The sequence below is a fragment of the Equus asinus genome, chromosome 2 (genome assembly GCF_041296235.1).
Source record: "Equus asinus isolate D_3611 breed Donkey chromosome 2, EquAss-T2T_v2, whole genome shotgun sequence".
Lineage (NCBI taxonomy): Eukaryota > Metazoa > Chordata > Mammalia > Perissodactyla > Equidae > Equus > Equus asinus.
The window spans coordinates 97,599,140-97,619,775 of record NC_091791.1 but is presented as its reverse complement, the minus strand read 5'-3'; the positions used below and the strand labels follow the sequence as shown (position 1 = coordinate 97,619,775).

General features: G+C 44.7%; 1 protein-coding gene across 3 annotated transcripts in view; it reads left to right on the top strand.

The window, feature by feature from the left end:
• The window catches only part of ADAMTSL3 (ADAMTS like 3), a 319,874-nt gene that overhangs the window by 241,445 nt on the left and 57,793 nt on the right, over positions 1-20,636 (top strand). For all 3 annotated transcript variants that reach the window (XM_070494283.1, XM_014842654.3, XM_070494290.1), the window contains exons 20-21: positions 7,013-7,166; positions 17,363-18,434. In XM_070494283.1, the coding sequence (XP_070350384.1) occupies positions 7,013-7,166; positions 17,363-18,434 (1,226 nt within the window). The remainder of the gene's footprint in view (positions 1-7,012; positions 7,167-17,362; positions 18,435-20,636) is intronic.

The window sequence follows — 20,636 nt, the reverse complement described above, 5'->3', positions numbered from 1 at the left end:
GATGGGACCACAGAAATTGGCAAATGTTGCAATCAGGGCTCTTTTCCCCATGAACCTGTTGTGAAATGTTTACCAGTGCTCAGCTGCATGAAGGGATTATTCAAAACACACACACTGTTATTTACAGTTTTAGCTTATTGATGGTGTTTAGGATAGAAATGCCCTCAAGAAGTTTCAATCTCTGGACTCTCTTTTTTTTACAACATCTAAAAACCTTGGTTGCGCTTCTCTAAGACATTTTGTAATCTGTATCTTCGTAACTTGTGTTTGGTGGGGCTAGGAAATAGCAGATCTCTGGATGGGAATCTACTCCATCAATCATCCTGCAGAATTAGTTTGGTCTTGATCCAAGGTCTTTGGTCCAAATGCATTAACTCTTTGTTCAGGTATTCCTTCTGTGAATAAAAGAATGTTCCAGTTCTCAAGGTTTACTCTAAAACCTTCCTTTTACTCTTTTTTTTTAAGTAGTATTAATTATGAGTTTTTCATCATTAATCTCTATGTAGATAACCACTCTTCTACTTGAAGAATAGTGTCTTTTTAGGCTCAATCTGACAGTTTACTCTTATATTATGACCCATGCAAAATATACCCAGTGCATTCAAGTCTATGCACTTCTGTCTGTTCCACTTAAATTTTAAGTCACACACACACGCACACAACCCCTGAATACGCCTTATTTTCCTGACTAGATTTTGGTTGCCAGAGGGGAAGAACCATCTCTGCACATGTTTGTATCCCACTTGGTGCTTGGTAAGCACTTGTTGACTGAAGTAAAGAGATTTGATGCCTGTTACCACTGCCCTCTGTGCTCACGGTCATTGAATCAGCAGACAGTGGCTGCACACGGCTGTAATGATTACCCCAGGCACCAGGAATCTGAGACAACCAAGAATACAGTCTTCAACGAGCTCACACTTCAGTGAGGCAGACAGATGGAAAACGGTGGGAAAGGCCCAGTAAAGGTGTTCCGTCTGCAGAGCCATGTGAGAGTTGAGTGGAGACATCTGAGTCTGCTTAGGTGCCAGGAAAGTGTTGCAGAAGATGCAGCGTTAGAGTTGGGTCACCAAGGATGAATGCAAACCGTGTGGAAAGTGAGACGAAAGGGTGTTCTGGGCAGTGACAAGAGTGCAGACAAAGGCGCCGATTGTAAGTTTATCAGGCTGATGTGGCTTGAGCATAGGATGCATTGGGAAGTGGAAGAAGGTGAGACGTAAGGGAGAGGTTGCAGCCATGGTCTTGTGAAGAAGCTTGGGGATTCGGATTTGTCCCTATAGTCATGGAGGGCACGGTGGAAGGAGCTTGAGTAAAGAAGTAAAATGCAGGGTTTTTAGACATACAGTTCTGGTTTCAGTGTGAACAATGTGTTAGAGGAAGAAGGAAGCAGAGCTTGAGAGCCCTCGTTAGATGGAGATTGGAATAAAACCAATGAGAGAGAGTGGCACAATTGGGGTAGAGAACAGTTGATTGTTTTGAATGATATTTAGCAGAGGAAACTGACGCATTTGGTAATTGAATTGATAAGAAATGAGTGAAAAAGAAAAGGATGTCCCAGACTTCTGTCTTGGGTACTTAATGGCTAGAGAAGGCATTAACTTGAAAATTAATAAGAGAAGGAAAAGCGTATTTGGAAGGTGACTTGAAAGGGAGAGAAAATGGGTTGACTTTTGAAATGCCTGTAGTTTGAGGATCTATAAACGTATCAGTAAAGAATTGTAGCTCAGGGGAAATCTACACTAAAGTTATAATTTTGGGAATATCAGCATTGAAGTGGTAGTTGAAGCCGTGGAAAAAAGAACACCACGATATCTGAGAGTATATTGTTAATAGTAGTTCCTTAAAAAATGGTTAGGAAGCTTCCAGTGAAGCAGAATCATGATGGCAACATAGTTGTTCAGTATCCCCAAATCCTTCATTTAAAACAAAAACAGAAAAATTATAGTTTCTGAAGGAAAGGAAAAAAACACAAATAACTTTGACAAAAGTGATATAAATAAGTGAGGCCAAACCATCCACAATAGCAGAAACTGTGCAGAAACTGCAAGTTTAGCAGCTAGACAGATTTAAAAAGAGAAGAGAAAGGGCCAAGAGCCACGGAACGCAGAAATCAACAATAAACACCACTCCAAGGAGACAGTCCTAATCTGAATAGAACCCTCAGCAAGTAGATCTGAGACCAATCTGTGAACCTGAGAGAAGACGCCTGGCCTCAGCGGGTGGCTGAGTGCGAGGAAGATGGTGCAGACCCCCTCAGGGCCGTAAGAAGATTGGTGAGCCGTAGAGGAGCTCACATCCATAAGGACTGAAGAAAGCCCCAAGAAAAACTGCCAGGATTCTAGTCCGAGCTGAGAAGGAACACAAGGGGTGAAGGAAAGAGAATGTTCAAATCCTTGGGAGTGGAAGAGTCCAGAAGATAGAAATCTCGAATACTTTTCAACACCAGAGGAGGGAGCCCTTCACAGTGAAGATAACTACTCCGAAACACTGCGCCCACTCACACTCTCCTAAAAGTACAGAAAAAAAATTGATTTCATCTAAATACGGTCATCAGCAAACCCCATACAACGATGCTGTAAGATACAAGTACCAATAAAACAGCAACGTAATGAAAAGTGGCCTTGAGGCAGATGAAAATAGAACTTACTATTACCAAAGGAGCTAAAAGAAATTAAGAAATTAACAGAAACAAATCAGAAACGGAAAAGCTCAGAAGCGAGATGAATAAATAACAGGGGGGTGTGAAAAAATAGCTGACAGGGTTCAGGAAAGAATTAGAAAACTGAGGGAAGAAATTTCAGAAATGGAGACTGAACTAGAAGAACACGAGAATGACTGGACACAGGAAGCGGAGAAGAGAAAGCAAGGAGGGAAATGAAAGTAATCAAAGGGAAATAAAAAGGACTCAAGCAAAAATGATAAATATGAAAGCCAGAGAAAGAAAATCCAACATATATATATATTTATATATATGTATTATTAGAGTCTGGGAAAATAAAACCAAAACAGCAGAACAAAACTATAATAAAAGACTGAAATCACCATATTGAAAGGGCACATAATATACCTGGGAAAATTGACCCAGAATGGTCAATATCAAGACATATTCTACTAACACGACTGGATTTTAAAGATAAAAATGCATGAATGTAGTCAGGCAGAAGGACCAAGTTGCTTATTCGGGAAAGAAAATCAGATTAACATCAGACTGCTCAACAAACACCACTTCAGACTACAAAACAATGGAACATCATATTTAACATGCCTTTTAAAAGAAAGAACATGTGAGCTGAGGGTTTTATATCCTGCCAAACTGACCTTCAAGTTTAAAGGTCTCAGACAAATAGTTACAAAGATGCCAGAATTCAGGGTGTATTGTTCCCAGGAGCTCTTCCAGAGTAATCTACCAGATTTCTATGGAATAAATCGTAGAAGGCTTGGCGTGAGGTTGCTGCTTTGTGAATTGTAATTAATGGCGCTGGTTCTGTCGTCTGCTCCCTCTCTGAGCTGTGAACATCCTCTCATGGCCCTCCAACTTTGAACTTAGCACACACAAGACAACAGAAGACCCCCATCCAGAAAAAGGGTTTACAGATGATCCTGCCATTCGTACTGTGGGGAAAAAACATTTATCATTAGAAATGGCTCCTGAGTGATCATCAGCTACTAGTTAACCACTGTGGTATATGGACAAAAATGGCTAACAGTGATGGTTTCATAAAAAGTTGATGTTAATTTGCATTATACGGGAAACTCCTAGATGATGATTTGACTTGTTAAAAAAAAAACAAATCATAATTTGGTAAATGGCAATTTCAAATTATTTATTTAAAAGCTTACGAAAAGCTTTTCTCTGTACTGAAAAATATTAATAATTAGGGCTTTCTGTTACAGATGACAATAAAGACATTTAAAAAAACATTCCATTCCTCTCTTTTGAAACCCAACAAAAAACCCACAAAGAGAGAGAACACTCTGTCTTCAGTGAACAATGAAATGGCCACCATCCCAAACTATAAATTACGAAACACACCTGCCAAAGACTGTAAAATCTGGACCAAAATGAGAGGGAAGGCTGAGAGCTGACAAATATTTCCTCAGGCGCCAAGCGGGATATAGATTTCCCTAGGAGCAAGTTGACAGTCCTGAAAAGCCTATTCAACAGTTCTTTGATTCCAGAGACTAGAGGGAGGACCACAAGCGGCCCCTGAAAACACCGAGAATGTCCTTGCAGCCCCGAGGGAAGATGGAGCTGGAGGGGAAACCACGCTTACACGCCTCCTCGCCAAGGAAGGCTGCCAGAGATGAAGTGGTGTGGAGGAAGCGGGGCAGCAGCTGCTGGGCTGTTACACAGCGAGCCAGTTATTTGAGAAGCTCTTCTCTGAGTCACACCACCCATCCGAATGCCAAAATCTAAAGAGAGATGTGGGCAAAGGAAATAAAAATTTGGTGACAGAGCGTTGAAGGCAACAAGCCGAGGTAAACTGCCCGAGCTCTTCCCTCCACGGCCCCCACGTTATTCACCAACAGCCAGCTGCCTTCAAGGCTCCAGCCTAAAATCTATGCATCAAAACTGGGGGGAAAAGATTGAAGGGGAAGAAGGAAGTCAGGATGTGGGGAAAGGAAGAGAAAACAAGAGTCACGGGAGCAACAGGACATCACAAAGACACCACCCAGAGAAAAGTCCACACGAACAGAACCCATGTTCCTGAGGAAATCACAGTCGGGATGTCTGGGGAAAAGTGGCTTAGAAACGAGGTTTGAAGGGCTAGCCAAGTGGCATAGTGGTTAAGTTTGCAGGCTCCGCTTTGGTGGCCCAGGGTTCAAAGGTTCAGATCCCAGGCACAGACCTACCCACTGCTCATCAAACCATGCTTTGATGGTGTCACACATACAAAATAGAGGAAGATGGGCACAGATGTTAGCTCAGGGACAATCTTCCTCAAGCGAAAAGGAGGAGGATTGGCAAGAGTTGTTAGCTCAGGACCAATCTTCCCCACCAAAAAAAAAAGAAAGAAAGAAAAAGAAAAAAAACGATGTTTGAATACAAAAAAAGATTACATGTCAACAGAAGGAGATGAAAAGACAACTGGAATAGTCTTGGGGAAAAAACGGAGGAGAAAAATAAAAAACAACAGACATAAAACTACCTTACAAGCAACAACAAAAAAAAATTAAAGAAAATGACTGAAAACAGATATGATCTACAAGCTGGAGGAACTCAATTAAAGGATATGGAAAGGAGTAAAGATGTAAAACTGGTTTTTAGAGGCAATGATGGATATGAAAGGCAGTTTAAAGGAGATCAAACATCAGTGTAATTGGTATTTGTGAGAAGAACCAAACAAATGGAACAGGAAAATATTTAGAGATTATAAAGGGGTATTAACTTCCTTTAATAAAAGCTTTAATCTGCAAGTCATAACAGTGCACCACATGGCAAGAAAATCTGACCCACTGAGACATCGCCTGCTTAAGGCACTGAACCTTGTGGATAAAGGAAGAAAGAACCCATAGGGCCCTGAGCAGACAAGGCAAACATATAAATGACAAGAATTCCCCATTTGGCCTCACACACGTCCACAGTAACATTCAGTGCAAGAAGACCAGGGAACGGGGTCTGAACGTGTGAAGGGAAAGAAAATACGACCGCAGTATTCTCTCTCCATCTTGGTTGTTGGTCCTGTGGAAAGGCAGCAGAGAGGCAGTCAGAGACTATGTTCCCATCAGCCTGTCTGGAAAAGCCCGCAGGGCCACGATGAGACACCAGGATGACTCAAAAGAAAGATTCCAGGAATGCACAGACCCTGATTAAAGGAAAGATGGAAGATGAGTGATGAATTCATTGCAGCGTAGAAATAAGACTAATCAACCAGCAGTTGCATTTCAGAACAGAACATAAACTTCAGAAATCTCAACATTGTCTAAATATTATGGCGAAACCAAGTGCAAGCTTGGAGAAGAGAGTGGGGGGAATGTAAATGTGCTCATTCCCTCCTCCTTCTTAGCAGCAAGTCAAAATTTGTCATTAAAAATACCCGAATCACTTGTTGGTTTCGTTTGTCTTCTTCCTTAACTTTAAAGGGTTCTTTTGGGAATTAATCACTTACGGGGGGGAAAAATCAGATGCTCAGCAACTCTTTAATTTCACTTTTAGATTCTTTTTTTTCTAATATACCTAATAAAATGGGATTAAATTTTTTAATTAATTGTATGTACACATGTAATTATGATGAGCAAATATCAATGTTATATACACAGCGATTATCAAATATTATTATTACTTTATGTGTAGCAGTTTGGGTGATTTCTTAAAAACTCCCTTTTATATTTTTCTATTTCTTGAATTCTTGGTCATGGGTATATATTCCCTTTTTTTTTTTTTTGAGGACAATTAGCCCTGAGCTAACATCTGCTGCCAACCTCCTCTTTTTGCTGAGGAAGACTGGCCCTGAGCTAACATCCGTGCCCATCTTCCTCTACTTTATATGTGGGAACGCCTGCCACAGCATGGCTTGGTAGGCGGGGTGTAGGTCCACACCAATATCCGAACCAGCGAACCGCAGGCCGCCAAAGCAGAACATGCGAACTTAACTGCTGTGCCACCAGGCCGGCCCCTGTATTGTTTTTTTAAAAAAGCAAAGTCATCTTGCTATATAAGTAAATAGCTAAAAAATAAGACATCAATTACAAGGTCAAAAAACCCCTGTGACAATAAATTACTAGAAATTAATTACTATCTCAGAAAGAAGGAAGGAAGGAAGGGAGGGAGGGAGGGAAAAAACAAAAGAGTGAAAGGGAAGAAGAAAGGAGGAAGGTAGGGCAGGGGAGGGAAGGGGAGAGGAGAACGAAACTCTCCATATCCTACAAGATGTTCGAGCCTAGGAAGTGGCTTACTTATTGGCACGCCCATCCATACAGTTCCCTCTCGTCTCGCCATCTGAGACTGCACTGTTGTTGGCTGCGTTTGTCTGCTGATGCTCCACTTGACTCTGTTGCACGATTCTCATTGCAGTGTTCTGTCAGTTGTGGTGTTGGAACCCAGCGAAGAAAGCAGGTGTGTCAAAGGCTGACAGCCAAGGGCCGGCGCGCCCCCCTCAGCGAGATGACGTGCAGACACCTTCCGCGGCCCCCTCTTGTAAGATCTTGCCAGATGCCTGTGTGCAGTGGTAAGTATGAGAAGTCCGTGCCTCGCCGGACATGCCGATTCTGTTCCTCTTGTCCCGACGGCTTCATTTTCCGTATAGCAACGTGTTTCTAATCTGTGGGTAAAGCAAACCAAGGAGAACTCAGAATTGTTTTAAGCAGCAAACAGTATAATGTTCAAGACCAAGGTGTAGTTCTAAGAAAAGTCCGTTTTACAAAATCTCCACCACTTAAGTGCGTCTTTTAGATTTCCTCACGTGGATTACACTTCCTTATGTCCTTCACTTTACCATGATGTCTTCCACTTAGACTTCATGAGTGTTCCTTGTAGAAGTTAAGCTGAAATACTTTCTAGTTTACTTTGCTAATGACATATTTGGGTTCATTCTATCAAAAGTGGCAGAGCTAAGTGTTTTTAAGTATTCAAGTATCTTGTGTATAATCTAAAACCAGCAAGGATGAAGACATGAAATACCTTTGGTTTTAAGAAATGGCAAATGGACACTTCTTCAATTAATTATAAACGATAAGCTTAGTATACAGAGTCGTTAGTATGATTTCACTAGACCCGGAAGCTAACATCGTGTGGCACTCGTCTGTCTTTCCAGCGTGCGTGAGAGCACCTATGTTTATGCGTGCATATGCATGTTGCGTGTAGGAGGGTGACAGCAGATGGGTTGGGGGCTGGCCCTGCAGCAGGTGACAATAAGGCAGCAGAGCTGTGGTGGGAGGTGGGAGGAGGCGTGGGGAACAAGCACGCTGGAAAAGCACAGCTTCTGGGTCTCTTTCCTGCTTTTTTTTTTTCCGCTGTCTTTAATTATTCACCTGAAAAATAGCAATAATTACCTCAGGTACTGAGCTTATGGTGAGGAAAAAATTGGCAAATAACTATGATTTTAATGCTGCTTAGGAAAAGAAATATATATCTAAATTTATAATTTGTTCACCAACTTTCCTCGAGAAACTCACAAGACAAAACAAAAAGAGTAGTAAGTTTTCTTTAAAATAAAGTAATAGTGGGGCTGGCCCTGTGCCCAAGTGGTTAAGCTTGCACGCTCTGCTTCAGTGGCGCAGGGTTTTGCCAGTTTGGATCCTGGGTGTGGCCCTACACACCGCTCGTCAAGCCATGCTGAGGCGGCATCCCACATTGAGGAACTAAAATGACTTACAACTAGAATACACACCTATGTACTGGGACTTTGGGGAGAAAAAAATAAAACAGAGGAAGATTGACAGCAGATGTTAGCTCAGGGCCAATCTTCCTCACAGGAAAAGAAAAAAAGCAAAATTAAAAATAAATAAGTGAATTAAGTAATAGCATTTATGGAGCACTCACTGTATGGAGTCCCCTGCATGCATTATCTCACTTAGTCCTAGCAGCACTGTGAGACAGACATTATCCCCCTGTAGAGATGAGGGAGCCAGGACTCAGAGAAGACCTGAGCCTTGCCCAGGTCTCGGTAGCTGCCAACTGAACCCCTTGGCCTGTTTGACCACAAGTCTGTCTGATTCCTGAGCCCATGCCCTCAGCCGCCTCTCTATGCTGATTCATGGACGACATTAGCTTTTGTTTCCTAGGAATTCTTTGAGAACAAATTTTCAAAATCTTGAGATTCCAAAAATTTGAGATTTCCAGTTTTATAGTGTCCAGGAATTCCAGAATGTCTGTGGCACATGGCGCAGCATCGTGCTTCCAGCTGGTTATCTATGTGATTCTTATTCCTTGCGGATGGTTGCATGGCAATGTGGCTGGAACGTAAAGTGCCTTGGAGGAGAATGAAATTAAAGTAAGACTGGCAGCTTCCTCTAAAATAATAACAGAATAACATGTGGGAATGCATCCTGATTATTAGGGCATGCAATGTGGTACAAGACGAAATTATAAATTATTATGGCGTCCAGTGAAGAGCAGAATCAAATTATAAATTTTGGGAACAAAAAAAGACAACACAAAAGTAATATTTCTTCTTTACCCCAGCCCGTTCCCCAGCTTGCCAAACATGCAGGTCATGGAAGCAGACAAGGGACAGGAATGCGTGCTCCCAGCACAGCCATGTCCCCCCAAGCTGGGCCTCCACTTCAGCTGTAGCCTGGCCTCGTGCCATCACCTTGATCAATGGCCCTTGCTGCTGAAATTTGGCTTCTCCCTCTGCACTCTCGTATGGCATCCTCTTCTCTCCACCACTGAACCACGTGTTGAGCGTGGTATTCCTCCATCCTCCCTACCCCTGCCGTCTCTGCACCATTTTCCCACTGTCATCACACCCTCAGCACTTAGCCTGCCCTCATCACACCTTCAAAGGCATCATGTACAGACCCACAGGACACTTTCTGCCTTCCTCCAGGACATTCCACCACCCAGTCCATTCTTCCAACATTTGCCAACATCCAGGGCAACCAACGTATATGTTGATACCTTTCTAATGCCCTGATACCCCAGTTTCGCAACATCACCAATGTCACCGACCCCCATCACCGTGGCATGGTGACACCTTAGACTTCTTCGTTGCTCAGCTCTCAGAAATAGCTTCCTGCTCTTCCACTGCCCCCTCCCCCCATCTCACTCCTGCTTAGTTAATGCCTCCCTGTGACCTCTGCTTCTTCCATCCCCATTGTCCCCAGGCTTTCTGCTCTTGCACCACAAACCAGTCCTCTTGGCTGGCATTGCCTAGTCACCCGCTTAACCAGCTCTATAGCCAGGTCTCCATGCCCTTCCTTGACCCACTGCCTTGATCACCCTGCTCACCTTCAGCCCTGGTGTCACTTTTCAGGTGAGTTTTGTTTGTTTTTGGTTCCCTGGCCTGAGCTACTTGGGTTTCGTAAAGGAAACAATATCCCCATGCGGGTCAGGCACACTTCACGCTGACACTGTCTGAACTTAGCTGGGCAGTTGTGTGTTTTTTCCCTAGTTGCTAGGAATTCACTAGAAAGTCACCATGGCAGCTATTTCATGACTACTGCACTGACCCAGAGTTCCCATCTCTCTGTCGATGAACTTGTCTTTTATCCCACTAGGAGCATCGAGGCTATCTGGTGTTGTGTCCTTCTGACTTTCCTCTCTCCTTCACTTCACATCTCCCCACTCTGCGCCCTGGACTGGAAATGTGTGGTCTTCCTTATAGGCCTCAATTCTCCATTATGGGAGGGTACGCAAAGACAAGAAAAACCAAGCCTGGTTGTACTGTGACTTTTATTCCCCTTCAAGGCTCCCCTTCTGGAAATGTGTCCTCATTGGTGCCTTGGGTTGAAGTAAAACCCATCCTCTGTGGAGGAGTGAATTTTCTTGATCTTCATTTTGATGTCCAGTGGGGTCAGTGGAGTCATTGGGGTCAGTGGGGTCGAGGGCAGTTGGGAGAGGTGCCTCGAGCTCCTCTAGGGGCCAGTGGTGCACCATCCACTCCGAGTACAGCCCTACAAGGCGCTTAGAAACAGTGCAAGGCACATACTAACAGCTTGAAAGTGTTAGTTATTCTTTTTTTTTTTTAAGATTGGCACCTGAGCTAACATCTGTTGCCAATCTTCTCTTTTTTTTCTTTCTTCTTCTTCTCCCCAAAGCCCCCCAGTACATAGTTGTGTATTTTTAGTTGTGGGTCCTTCTAGTTGTGGCATGTGGGACGCTGCTTCAGCATGGCCTGATGAGTGGTGCCATGTCCGCACCCAGGATCCGAACCAGGGAAACCCTGGGCCGCCGAAGTGGAGCATGCAAACCCAACCATTTGGCCATGGGGCCGACCCTTAGTTATTCTTAATGTCATCACCACCTCCCTCTAATTCCTATTACAGCTTTAGGACAGGATAAAATGCGATAGAGTAACTGGTATTGTGTCTTTGGCCCATTTGGATATGAGCTTGCCTGCGGTAGGTACACAGTAGCTCTGGACTGTTTTTCCATATGGGCTCCCCAAGTGCTTCTCATAAGGAATCATATCCAGAGACTTGCTTTTCAAATAGGTCAGACTAGGATCATCCTCAAATTGCTATTAGAAGTCTACCTGTCTTGGTTCCCAATCAGGTATCTGAAAAAAAAGAAAGGATAACAGAAGTGTCTTTTTCTTTTTTTTTTTTTTAGGAAGATTAGCCCTGAGCTAACATTTGCCGCCAATCCTCCTCTTTTTTTACTGAGGAAGACTGGCCCTGAGCTAATCCACACCCATCTTCCTCCACTTTTATATGTAGGACGCCTGCCACAGCATGGCTTGCCAAGCTGTGCCATGTCCACACCCGGGATCTGAACCGGCGAACTCCAGGCTGCTGAAGCGGAATGTGTGAACTTAACTGCTGCGCCACTGGGCCAGCCCAAGAAATGTCATTTTTTATTTTAGATTTTTAAAAATGTGGCTCCTGTTTTTTAGGGTTCTCTGAGTTTTGGTGAAGAATTTTTATTTCTTGCTGACCACTGAGGTCAAGCTAGTTGAGGGAGGGGAGGCAGTGAGGCGTGTACTCTATGTGATTGGAATGTCAAGAAGAGCATGCCTCGTCGTGTTCCGAGGGTGGTCTCCAGCCCACTGGCTTCTCTCCATCCCTCGATCTCCCTCCTTCTACCAGCCTGGGATCTGTCCTGTTAGCTCTCCCAGCCTCCTCCTCACCCCGTGTTCTTTATAATAGGATGTGGCCTCCCCTGCTTCTACTCTTCTGTTGCCTTCTCAGCTTCCAGTACCACCCATCCGTGCCTCATGTAGCTGCAGCCTGGGAAACCCAGCCAGGCAGAGGCCCACCTCGCCAGGGCTTGCATCACCTCTGCTGCATCCAAAGGCATACATGCGACTTTTTCTTTTATTCATTCAGGAGTTCGTTCGTTTCTTCATCCGATAAACAGTATGAATTTACTACGTACCCTCGCTATGCTGTGCCCTAAGGACAGAGATGATCTTCGTGCATGGGCATGTAACGTGTTTCAAGTCAGATGCCACTTCCGTGTTAGTTCTTTCAGCAGTCATTCATCAAGTGCTACTCTGTTGTAGATGTTATGATACAAAAGGAAAAAGATAACATTCTGCTGTCTCTAAGAGCTCATAGTCCAGTGGGGGAGAAATATACATAAACAAGATCAGGCAAGTGCCACGAGTGCCATCATAGGGACGCAGAAGGCAGTGGGCAGGGCCGCTGGGAGAGGTGAGGAAAAGTTTCACGAAGGAGGAATCTTTGAGCGGAGTTCTGGAAGATGAGTGGTGGTTCAGCAGCCCACGTGGGAGAGGATACAGGAGAATCTGGGAGAAGAGAGCAGCATGGACAAAGGGAGGCTGTGTCAAACGAGTGGCAAGCAATTCCAGAGGATGAGCACATGGGTTCGAGATGGGTTGTGACAAAAGAGGACACTTGAGAAGTCAGCTGCAGAGCATCATGAACTCCTTGCTCAGGAGTTTGCATTTTATCCAAGAAGGAAATGACATGATCAGATTTCATTTGGGTTTACTTACTCTGACAACTCTATAGATGTAGTGAATAAATATGAGAGTGCAGACAGGGAGTCCAGGTAAGGGGATATGGCGCTATCTAGGTGAGAGAGCGTGAGGATAGAAGCCGTGAAGATGAATGATTCCTATGTCTAATCTAAGGACCTGATGCCTGACTAGAGTTGAGAGCTGAAGGGCAGGGACAGTGGTGTGCTTGTAAAGTTTTTTTTTTTTTAAGATGTGCTTCATTTTTCTTTTTCTTTCTTTCTTTCTTTTTTTTTTGCTGAAGAAGATTGACCCTGAGCTAACAGCTGTTGCCAATCTTTATCTTGTATGTGGGTAAAGGGGGTGGTGAGGAGACAGAGTAGCTGTCATTTGTTACCTTTGTTGATTTCTGTGATGTAAATACTCCCATCGTGGTCAATTTCTGGCTACCCATGTGACATCATTGAATGCAGAGTTGGGAATAGATACTAACACTCTCACTGACCTGCGAGTCAGTGAGAGTAGGGCAAGCAGACCACTGGATGGGGAGGAATTGAGTGGATCACTCTGGTTTCTGGCTTGAGGAAACTGGTGGGACGTGATGCCATTAACTTAGACATATAGGAAGAGGAGGATAATTTGGATGGGGTGGGGAGGGTCAGAGATAATGTGTTTAGATTATAATATTTTAAACTTGAGGTACCAGGAAGAGATTTCTAGTAAGCGGTGGCCCATTAGGTCTGGAGCTCCAGAGAGAGGTCTGGGCTAGACAGATAACCTTGGGCGACATCAATCTTGAGTTGTTAGTTAAAACTACAAGATCATCCAAGGACAAGTTTAGAACAAGAAGGAGAGAAAGAGAGAAAGTGGCCAAGCACTGACACCTGAGGGGTAGCAATGGCTCATAGGGTACTGGCCAAGAACTTAGTCAAAAAGGACAGGAGAAGGGTTAGAAAAACTTAGGAGGAGAGACCTGTTCATGAAGTGAGCGACGAAGGGTGCCAAATGTCCTCCATGGGTCAAGTAAGAATACTGCAGGGAGGTCATTGAATTTGTCACTAAAGGGCCATTGGTGACCTTTTCCAGAGAGTTTTTAGTGGGGTGCTACGAGCGGAAGCCGGGCTGCATTTGGTTGAAAAGTGCATTAGAAGCAAGTAACTGGAAGCCCTTCTTTCAGGCTGGTTGTCAGTTTTCCTTGGCATCTCAGGGGCCTTCAGAGCTCATTTAGCAAGTCCCACAGCATCCCTGACAGCCTCCTCTCAGCTCCCTGTGTTCCTATCCTTGGAGAAGCCAGAAGAGAATCCAGACAAACTGCCCGGGTTCTTGACCGAGCTCCAGATGAGCCTGTCAGATCTTCAGCGCGAGTGGAAGGAATGGAACCGGCGCCGGCTGAGCAGCCACATCCAGGGCAGCATTCTGAGGGGACTGGGGGAATAGGAAGGCTTAGAGGCTGTGTCCCGGGCCAAAGCCCGTTTGGGAGTGGCAAGAGTCAAATGCTGGCGAGACCAAGTGTAAATATCCAGCCCAGATGGCTTGGGGCAGAAACCTGGCGTGGCGTCAAGACTTAGAGTCATGGCAGGGGTAATGACTGGAGTTAACGCAGGACACGAGCAAGCAAGGAGCCAAGACAAGTGCTGCAAACAGCCTCGGGCACCGAGAGCTGGCCTTTATTGGGTATGGCAAACTGGCACAGAGGCCCAGAAGGAGAACATCCAGAAGAAATATCTTTTTATTTTCTAGAAAAGCCAAACATGGGGCATTTCTTACATGCAGCACAGTGGGAGAGGTGGAGGGATGGGGCGGCCCCGTGCACAGCCCCACAGCCCCTCAAGGAGGAAGGCATAAGCACCTGGTCACTCTCTGCAGAGTGGATGACCCCTGTGCCTAATCGATTTGGCCCATGTTGGGGCCAAATTTGGCGTCATATCCAGATGCAGGAGGAGGCAGTCACCCCAAACCAGACCAGTTTCTTGCCCAAGAACTGTGTCCAGTGATGCCATGCTCCAGGCACTGCCCTGAAGGAACGCACAAGAGTCCCAAGAGAGGAGCTGGCTCGAGCTGTGGCACCCAGCAGCCTGGCAGAGCCTGAATCCCAGATCACTCCCGAGGCGCACCTGCTAACTGAGCTGCACTGACCCAGCGTGAGCAGTTGCTAAGGCGGGGTTGCGAATGGAGCCAGCCGGGGCCACAGGGCCCACCTGCAACAAACGGGCCTGCGGTCAGAGGGCAGCTGGGCTTCTCGTGGGCTCACTCAGCCACTTGGGCAGCTCCTTCACCAAGCTTGAACCTTGCCTCCCTCCTGCATAATTCCCAGCCTGCCCTGGAAGGAGTCAGGGTCCCATCTACTGGAAGCCCCAGGCTCAGCTGAGGGACAGCTAGCTACCAGTGGACCTGGAGATTATTAGGACCCATCTCCAGGGTTGCTTGCAGGGCATCATGCTGTGTGGGCTTATACCAGCCTCAGATCATTCCTAGCCTGAGCCATCCAGCTAGATGAGTGTGCCTCACTCTCCACATGAGCCTGTGCACCATCCCGGTAAGAGCAGAAACATCCAAGCTATGACCTCCTCCTTAGCAGCCAGGCCTACCCTGCAGTGGTCTGTCTCCACGCATTCCTCAGTTGGGCAAATTCAAAAATCTAACTTTGACCCAATTTGTATTCTGATTTGGAAGATGAGTTTCAAAGCCATCCATGTGCACATCCATCTTTCCCATTATCCACCACCCAGGGACCAATGACCAGACAGGGTGTCAAACTGGATCCTTTTAAATAGTAATAGTAAGAGATATATATATAGATAAATATACTTATCTGTAGATGTCATGTATATGTATTCTTATGTATACAGATACGTATGTCTGCCTTGTGACAACAATAAGCCACTTATAAGTATTCATAAAATGCAACCAGATAAGTAAAAGTGGAAGCAGGTGAGGAATAACAAAGGAAAACAAACAAGGCTAATGCATGATTCTGTCTTGAATTTTGCACTCCTGCCACGTCTGGGCACTAATTTGGCTCTCCACTTGCCAACATAACAGGTATCTCGAAAAAGTCAACCTGGTGGATTACACAGTTCAGTGATCATTAGCTAGGAAATGAACTAATCACTCAGAGTAAAGTGTAATGATTCCTGATGCCAAGACCAGAAAGAAATCCCCCTACGATCTTCTTAGAGAGGACACTGCATGTTGTAAAGATTCTGGCAGGGTTTGCACGGAAAACACAGATCCTGTTGCTTCCTTCCCCTTCCCCCTTGACCAGCAGCATCCCGTCAAATCGTCTTTGAGTAAAGAGACGCTGAGTTGGGGACCCCTTTCTCTGCTGCTTTGGTTTCATCCAGTGGTACGCACTGGGGCGGTGGTTCCCGCATTTCAGTCGCCTGGGAGCTTGTAAAAATTCTGATGCCCGGGCTGCACCCCATAAATCAGAATTTCTGAGGATGTCACCCAGGGCATTGAGATTAAAAACTCATAATGATAACAGGTGTTTCTGATGCATAGCAGAGTTTGAGAAGCACTGCTTTAGAGTTTATTTTGAGCCCCTACACACCTGTATGTCCATACTGGTTGTTACAATATGGAAATACTTCCCAAGTGGTTAGTAAATTGCCTCTGCCTGAACCCCAAGACTGTCTCCCAGCTGCTTGGGCCCCTCTACCAGGAGCCGTCCGACCTCCCCATAATCTAACAACTACGGGGGGACGTTTGGAGCAGCCGTGTTACAGCAGGGCCCTGCTCCAGGGCCACAGCCAGTGTGTGTTCTGGTTGATCATGCCCACATCTGGTTGGCCATGTGCACAGTAAGTGTTTTGAATACCATCTCTGCCCATTCGATCGATCTAGGGTGTAGACCTAAGTACATCTTCAAAGAGGAACCAGACTCCCACCCACGTCACGCCCCACCTCATTTCAGAATCACCCCAGAACATGGAGAGGCCTTCTCACAGGTGAACCAGGGAGAGAACTGCTTCTCTCTGGGACGGGACCTGAGGAGCACCGTCTTCAGCCCTAGCCCGTTAACGGGAGCTGATGCCCAGGAATAAGTTAGAGCCAGCCCCGTCTCTGATTGCCCTGGTCCTGGCTGGCTGCACCTGTCAGCTGACAGCCCTCCTACATGGGAGCTTCTTATGTGCCTGCTCCTGTGCTGTGCACCTGATATCAGTGATCCAGCCTGACTTTCATATTCCTCTGAGGCAGGTACCGGCATTACCCACATTTTATAGGTGAGAAAGCTGAGGCCCAGAGAGGTGAAACAGCTTGTCCAAGAGGCCGAGCTAAGATTCAGACTCAGATCCGTCTGGCTTCAAAGTGCCTGTCCTACCTTTTCTTCCATCACTCGCTTCTTCAGGGCCCCAGGCTAGTTTAGCCAACCTGCTTGGGCTGTTGGCTTCAGCTGGCCAACCGCACCCTCTGATTCAGATCCTTCAAACGCACTCACTCACGTCCTCACTCTCGCTTCCTCCCTCGGGTTTGGGGTACCCATGGCCAAGTCATACTAGCTTCCAAGGGCCTCCCTGCCAGACGGTGGAGGCCCAACATGGAAACATTAATCCTTTAACCTCCTGCCTCCCCAGACCAGGGCTTTGTAAAGTAATTTGCGTGTTTTCATGCAAGTCAGTCAAACCTGCATTGTTTGCTGCTTTTAAACTACTAGATAGTTGTGAAATGTACCCCCATCTATGGATGTGCACCGTTATTCGTATTTTAATTCTCAAATGTTTTGAGGGAGGAAAAAACATAAATTTGTTGACTTGTATCGGCCTTGGAATATTACTGTCAAAAATTTTTTATCATTGAGGTATTTTCCCGTGTTTCTTTTCTTTCTCCTTTTCCTGCAGAAATGAGACCAGAGACGAAGCTGAAGCTTGGTGAGCAGGGTCCTCGAATCCTCGGGGTCCAGAGGGTCTACATTCAGACGCGGGAAGAGAAGCGCATTAACCTGACCGTCGGCAGCCGAGCCTATTTGCTGCCCAACACCTCCGTGATTATTAAGTGCCCAGTGCGACGATTCCAGAAATCTCTGATCCAGTGGGAGAAAGATGGCCGTTGTCTGCAGAACTCCAAGGGCCTCGGCATCACCAAGTCAGGCTCGCTAAAAATCCACAGTCTCGCGGCCCCGGACATCGGCATGTACCGGTGCATCGCGGGCTCTGCACAAGAGACAGTTGTCCTCAAGCTCATCGGCACCGACAACCGGCTCATTGCACCCCCAGCCCTCAGGGAGCACCTGGGGGAACGTCCTGGGATGGACCACAATGAGGCCAATAGTTGGGGAGCTGCATGGCATAAAATGAGGCAAATGTGGAGTACCAAAAATGAGCTTTATCTGGACGACGGGCAAGTGAATAAGCAGCCTTTCTTGAGAGCTCTGCTGGGCCCCTGCAGCAGCTCTGCAGGAAACACCAACTCCTGGGAGCTTAAGAATAAGCAGTTCGAAGCCGCTGTCAAGCAAGGAGCGTACAGTGTGGACGTGGCCCAGTTTGATGAACTGATCAGAAACATGAGTCAGCTCATGGAAACCGGGGAGGTTAGTGACGACCTGGCGTCCCAGGTGATCTACCAGCTGGTGGCCGAGTTAGCCAAGACGCAGCTGGCACACACGCAGTGGAGGGGCATCCGGGAAGAGGAGCTCCCTGCAGCTCAGCTAAGGGGGGAAACAGGAAGTGTGCCCCAAAGCTCAAATGCGAGAAACTCAGGCAAGCTGACTTTCAAGCCAAAGGGCCCCGTTCTCGTGAGGCAAAGCCAACCCACCTCGATTTCCTTTAATAAAACAGTAAATTCAAGGATTGGAAACACAGTGTACATTACGAAAAGGACCGAGGTCGTGAATATACTGTGTGAGCTTCTTACCCCCAGTGAGGCCACATATACCTGGACCAAGGATGGAGCGTTGTTACAACCCTCGGAAAAGTAAGTAAAATAAGACTACAGTGTTCACTTTGTGATACTTTCTTAATGGTTATTCCAGTTTTCTTGAAAAAATTTTCGAATTCCTTCTCCTAAGAATGTGTTTCCAACAAGATTCTTTAGGGAAGAAACTTGAAAATGTCAGGATGTGTTTTTCACATATGCATTGGAATTTGAAAAATTAAACCATCCCATCCATTCACTGCCGTGTAGGTGTGACACGACACTGGATACAGTAAGACTGAGTTTAAGCATGTATAGACTCTCTCTTTGCAGAGCACTTGACATTGAAAAATAAAATCAATATAAGGCCGTTAAGGAAGTAGGCACACTTGCCGTAACCCTACATTATGTAGGACCTGCCCATCAGAATTTACGGTGCCTTCCACATCTAGGAGATGTGCTCTCTCATCTGAGCTCACATCAGCCCTGGGAGTCTGGCAGGTCAGGGGCTAATAATTTTCTAGTGAGGTCATTGAGAAATAGAATCCCATGACTAATTCATGGCCGGTCAGAACCAGGGACCCTACCTCTTGAACACTGCCAGTGATGTTTGACTATCACAGATATAATAGCGTTGGTAGAAAGATTGGGGAGCTGAAGTAATTTTCTGTATCATGCAATTTTTTACGTCATTAAATCCAAAAGTAAGATAATAAGGATCAAAGTTTTTTGAGATGTTCAAAACACAATATTGTCATATATTATTTTATTGTGATCTCTATGTCAGTGCAAAAACATCACATTTCATTCATTTTACATAAACAACAGGGAATGACGGAAATATTAATTCACTTTTGCATTCTCCGCTGTCTCCAGATCTTGCTGTCTCTACACATAGGACTGTAGACATTTTGCTTTTTCAAAATTTGCATTTAAGAACTCGAGCTGCACCTTGGCTGCCTCTAGGCATTGTTAAGAGACACAAACAAAACAGCAGATGTTAAATGGTTTTGCAGACCATAAGGTAGTGTAAAAATGCAAGTTTTATTTTTATCAGGTCTTTTGTGCATTGAGCCTAATATGTGATGTGTCAGAAGAAATCTAGGTAAGAGTCAATTTTTTATAATAGATTGTTAGGCTATGTCTTAGAATGAAAAGGTAGAACAAATATAACTTTATGTTTTTGCCCTGGAACTCTGAACACAGGAGGGTAATGAAGTTTTAGAAGTGGAATAAACCTTGCAGATCAACTAGCTTCGCAGTTCTCAAATCTTTTGGTCTTGAGACCCATTTAAACGTAACAAATGATCGAGGAGCCCAAAGAGCTTTTGTTAATGTGAGTTACATCTGTTGATGCTCACCATAGTAGAAGTTAAAACCAAGAAACATTAAAATATCTGTTCATTAATCCATTTAGAAATAACAGTAATAAGTTCATTACATGTTCACATAAATAAAAATTTTTGAAAAGCAATATTTTAAAATAAATTACTGATAACAATGGCATCGTTTTACATCTTTGCAAATCTCTTTAATGTCTAGCTTAATAAAATATAGCTAGAGTCTCATAAATGCTTCTACATTCAATCTGTCATGATATGTTGTTTCAGTTGAAGTTTATAGAGAAAATCTGGCCTCATGAATATGTTAGTTTGAAAAAGAAGAACTATTTTAATAGCCTTTTCAGATAATTGTGGCTATTGCTCTTTAATATTAAACTAAACTGGACAAGAAGTAGTTTCTTAAAGCTTAGTTGGAATGTGGAGTCTAAAACCGTATTAATGAAATTTTGATATTCTGTTACAATGAAATCTCTTGGTTTATCTCACACTTTGAGTGGACCTTTGACCTACACAAGATTATATAACATCATATCTTGGTGACTTGGAAAATATTGGTTCATTGAATTATACAGATCTTCCAAATATTGACACAGTTCATTATATAATATAAAAAACACGCACATTCTTTACTATCCCTACCCCTCCCATCAGAAAGGTCTTTGAGCTTTAGGAACTTGTCAAGCTCACAAGGGAGAACGCTAATTTTTCCAAAACTCTAATTTTCACTCGAAAGCTCAAATTTCATCATTGGCAACAAATACTGTCCGTTGTTTTCCTTGAATTGACCAGCTCATCTTTGTTCATTTAAAGAAATATCTGTGAAATACCCAAGTTCAATAATCGTAGTTTATCTGTCAGTCATTCTTTCAAGTAAAGATGAAACAAGCAGCTAGTTGAGCCGGCAATTCAAACAACCGTG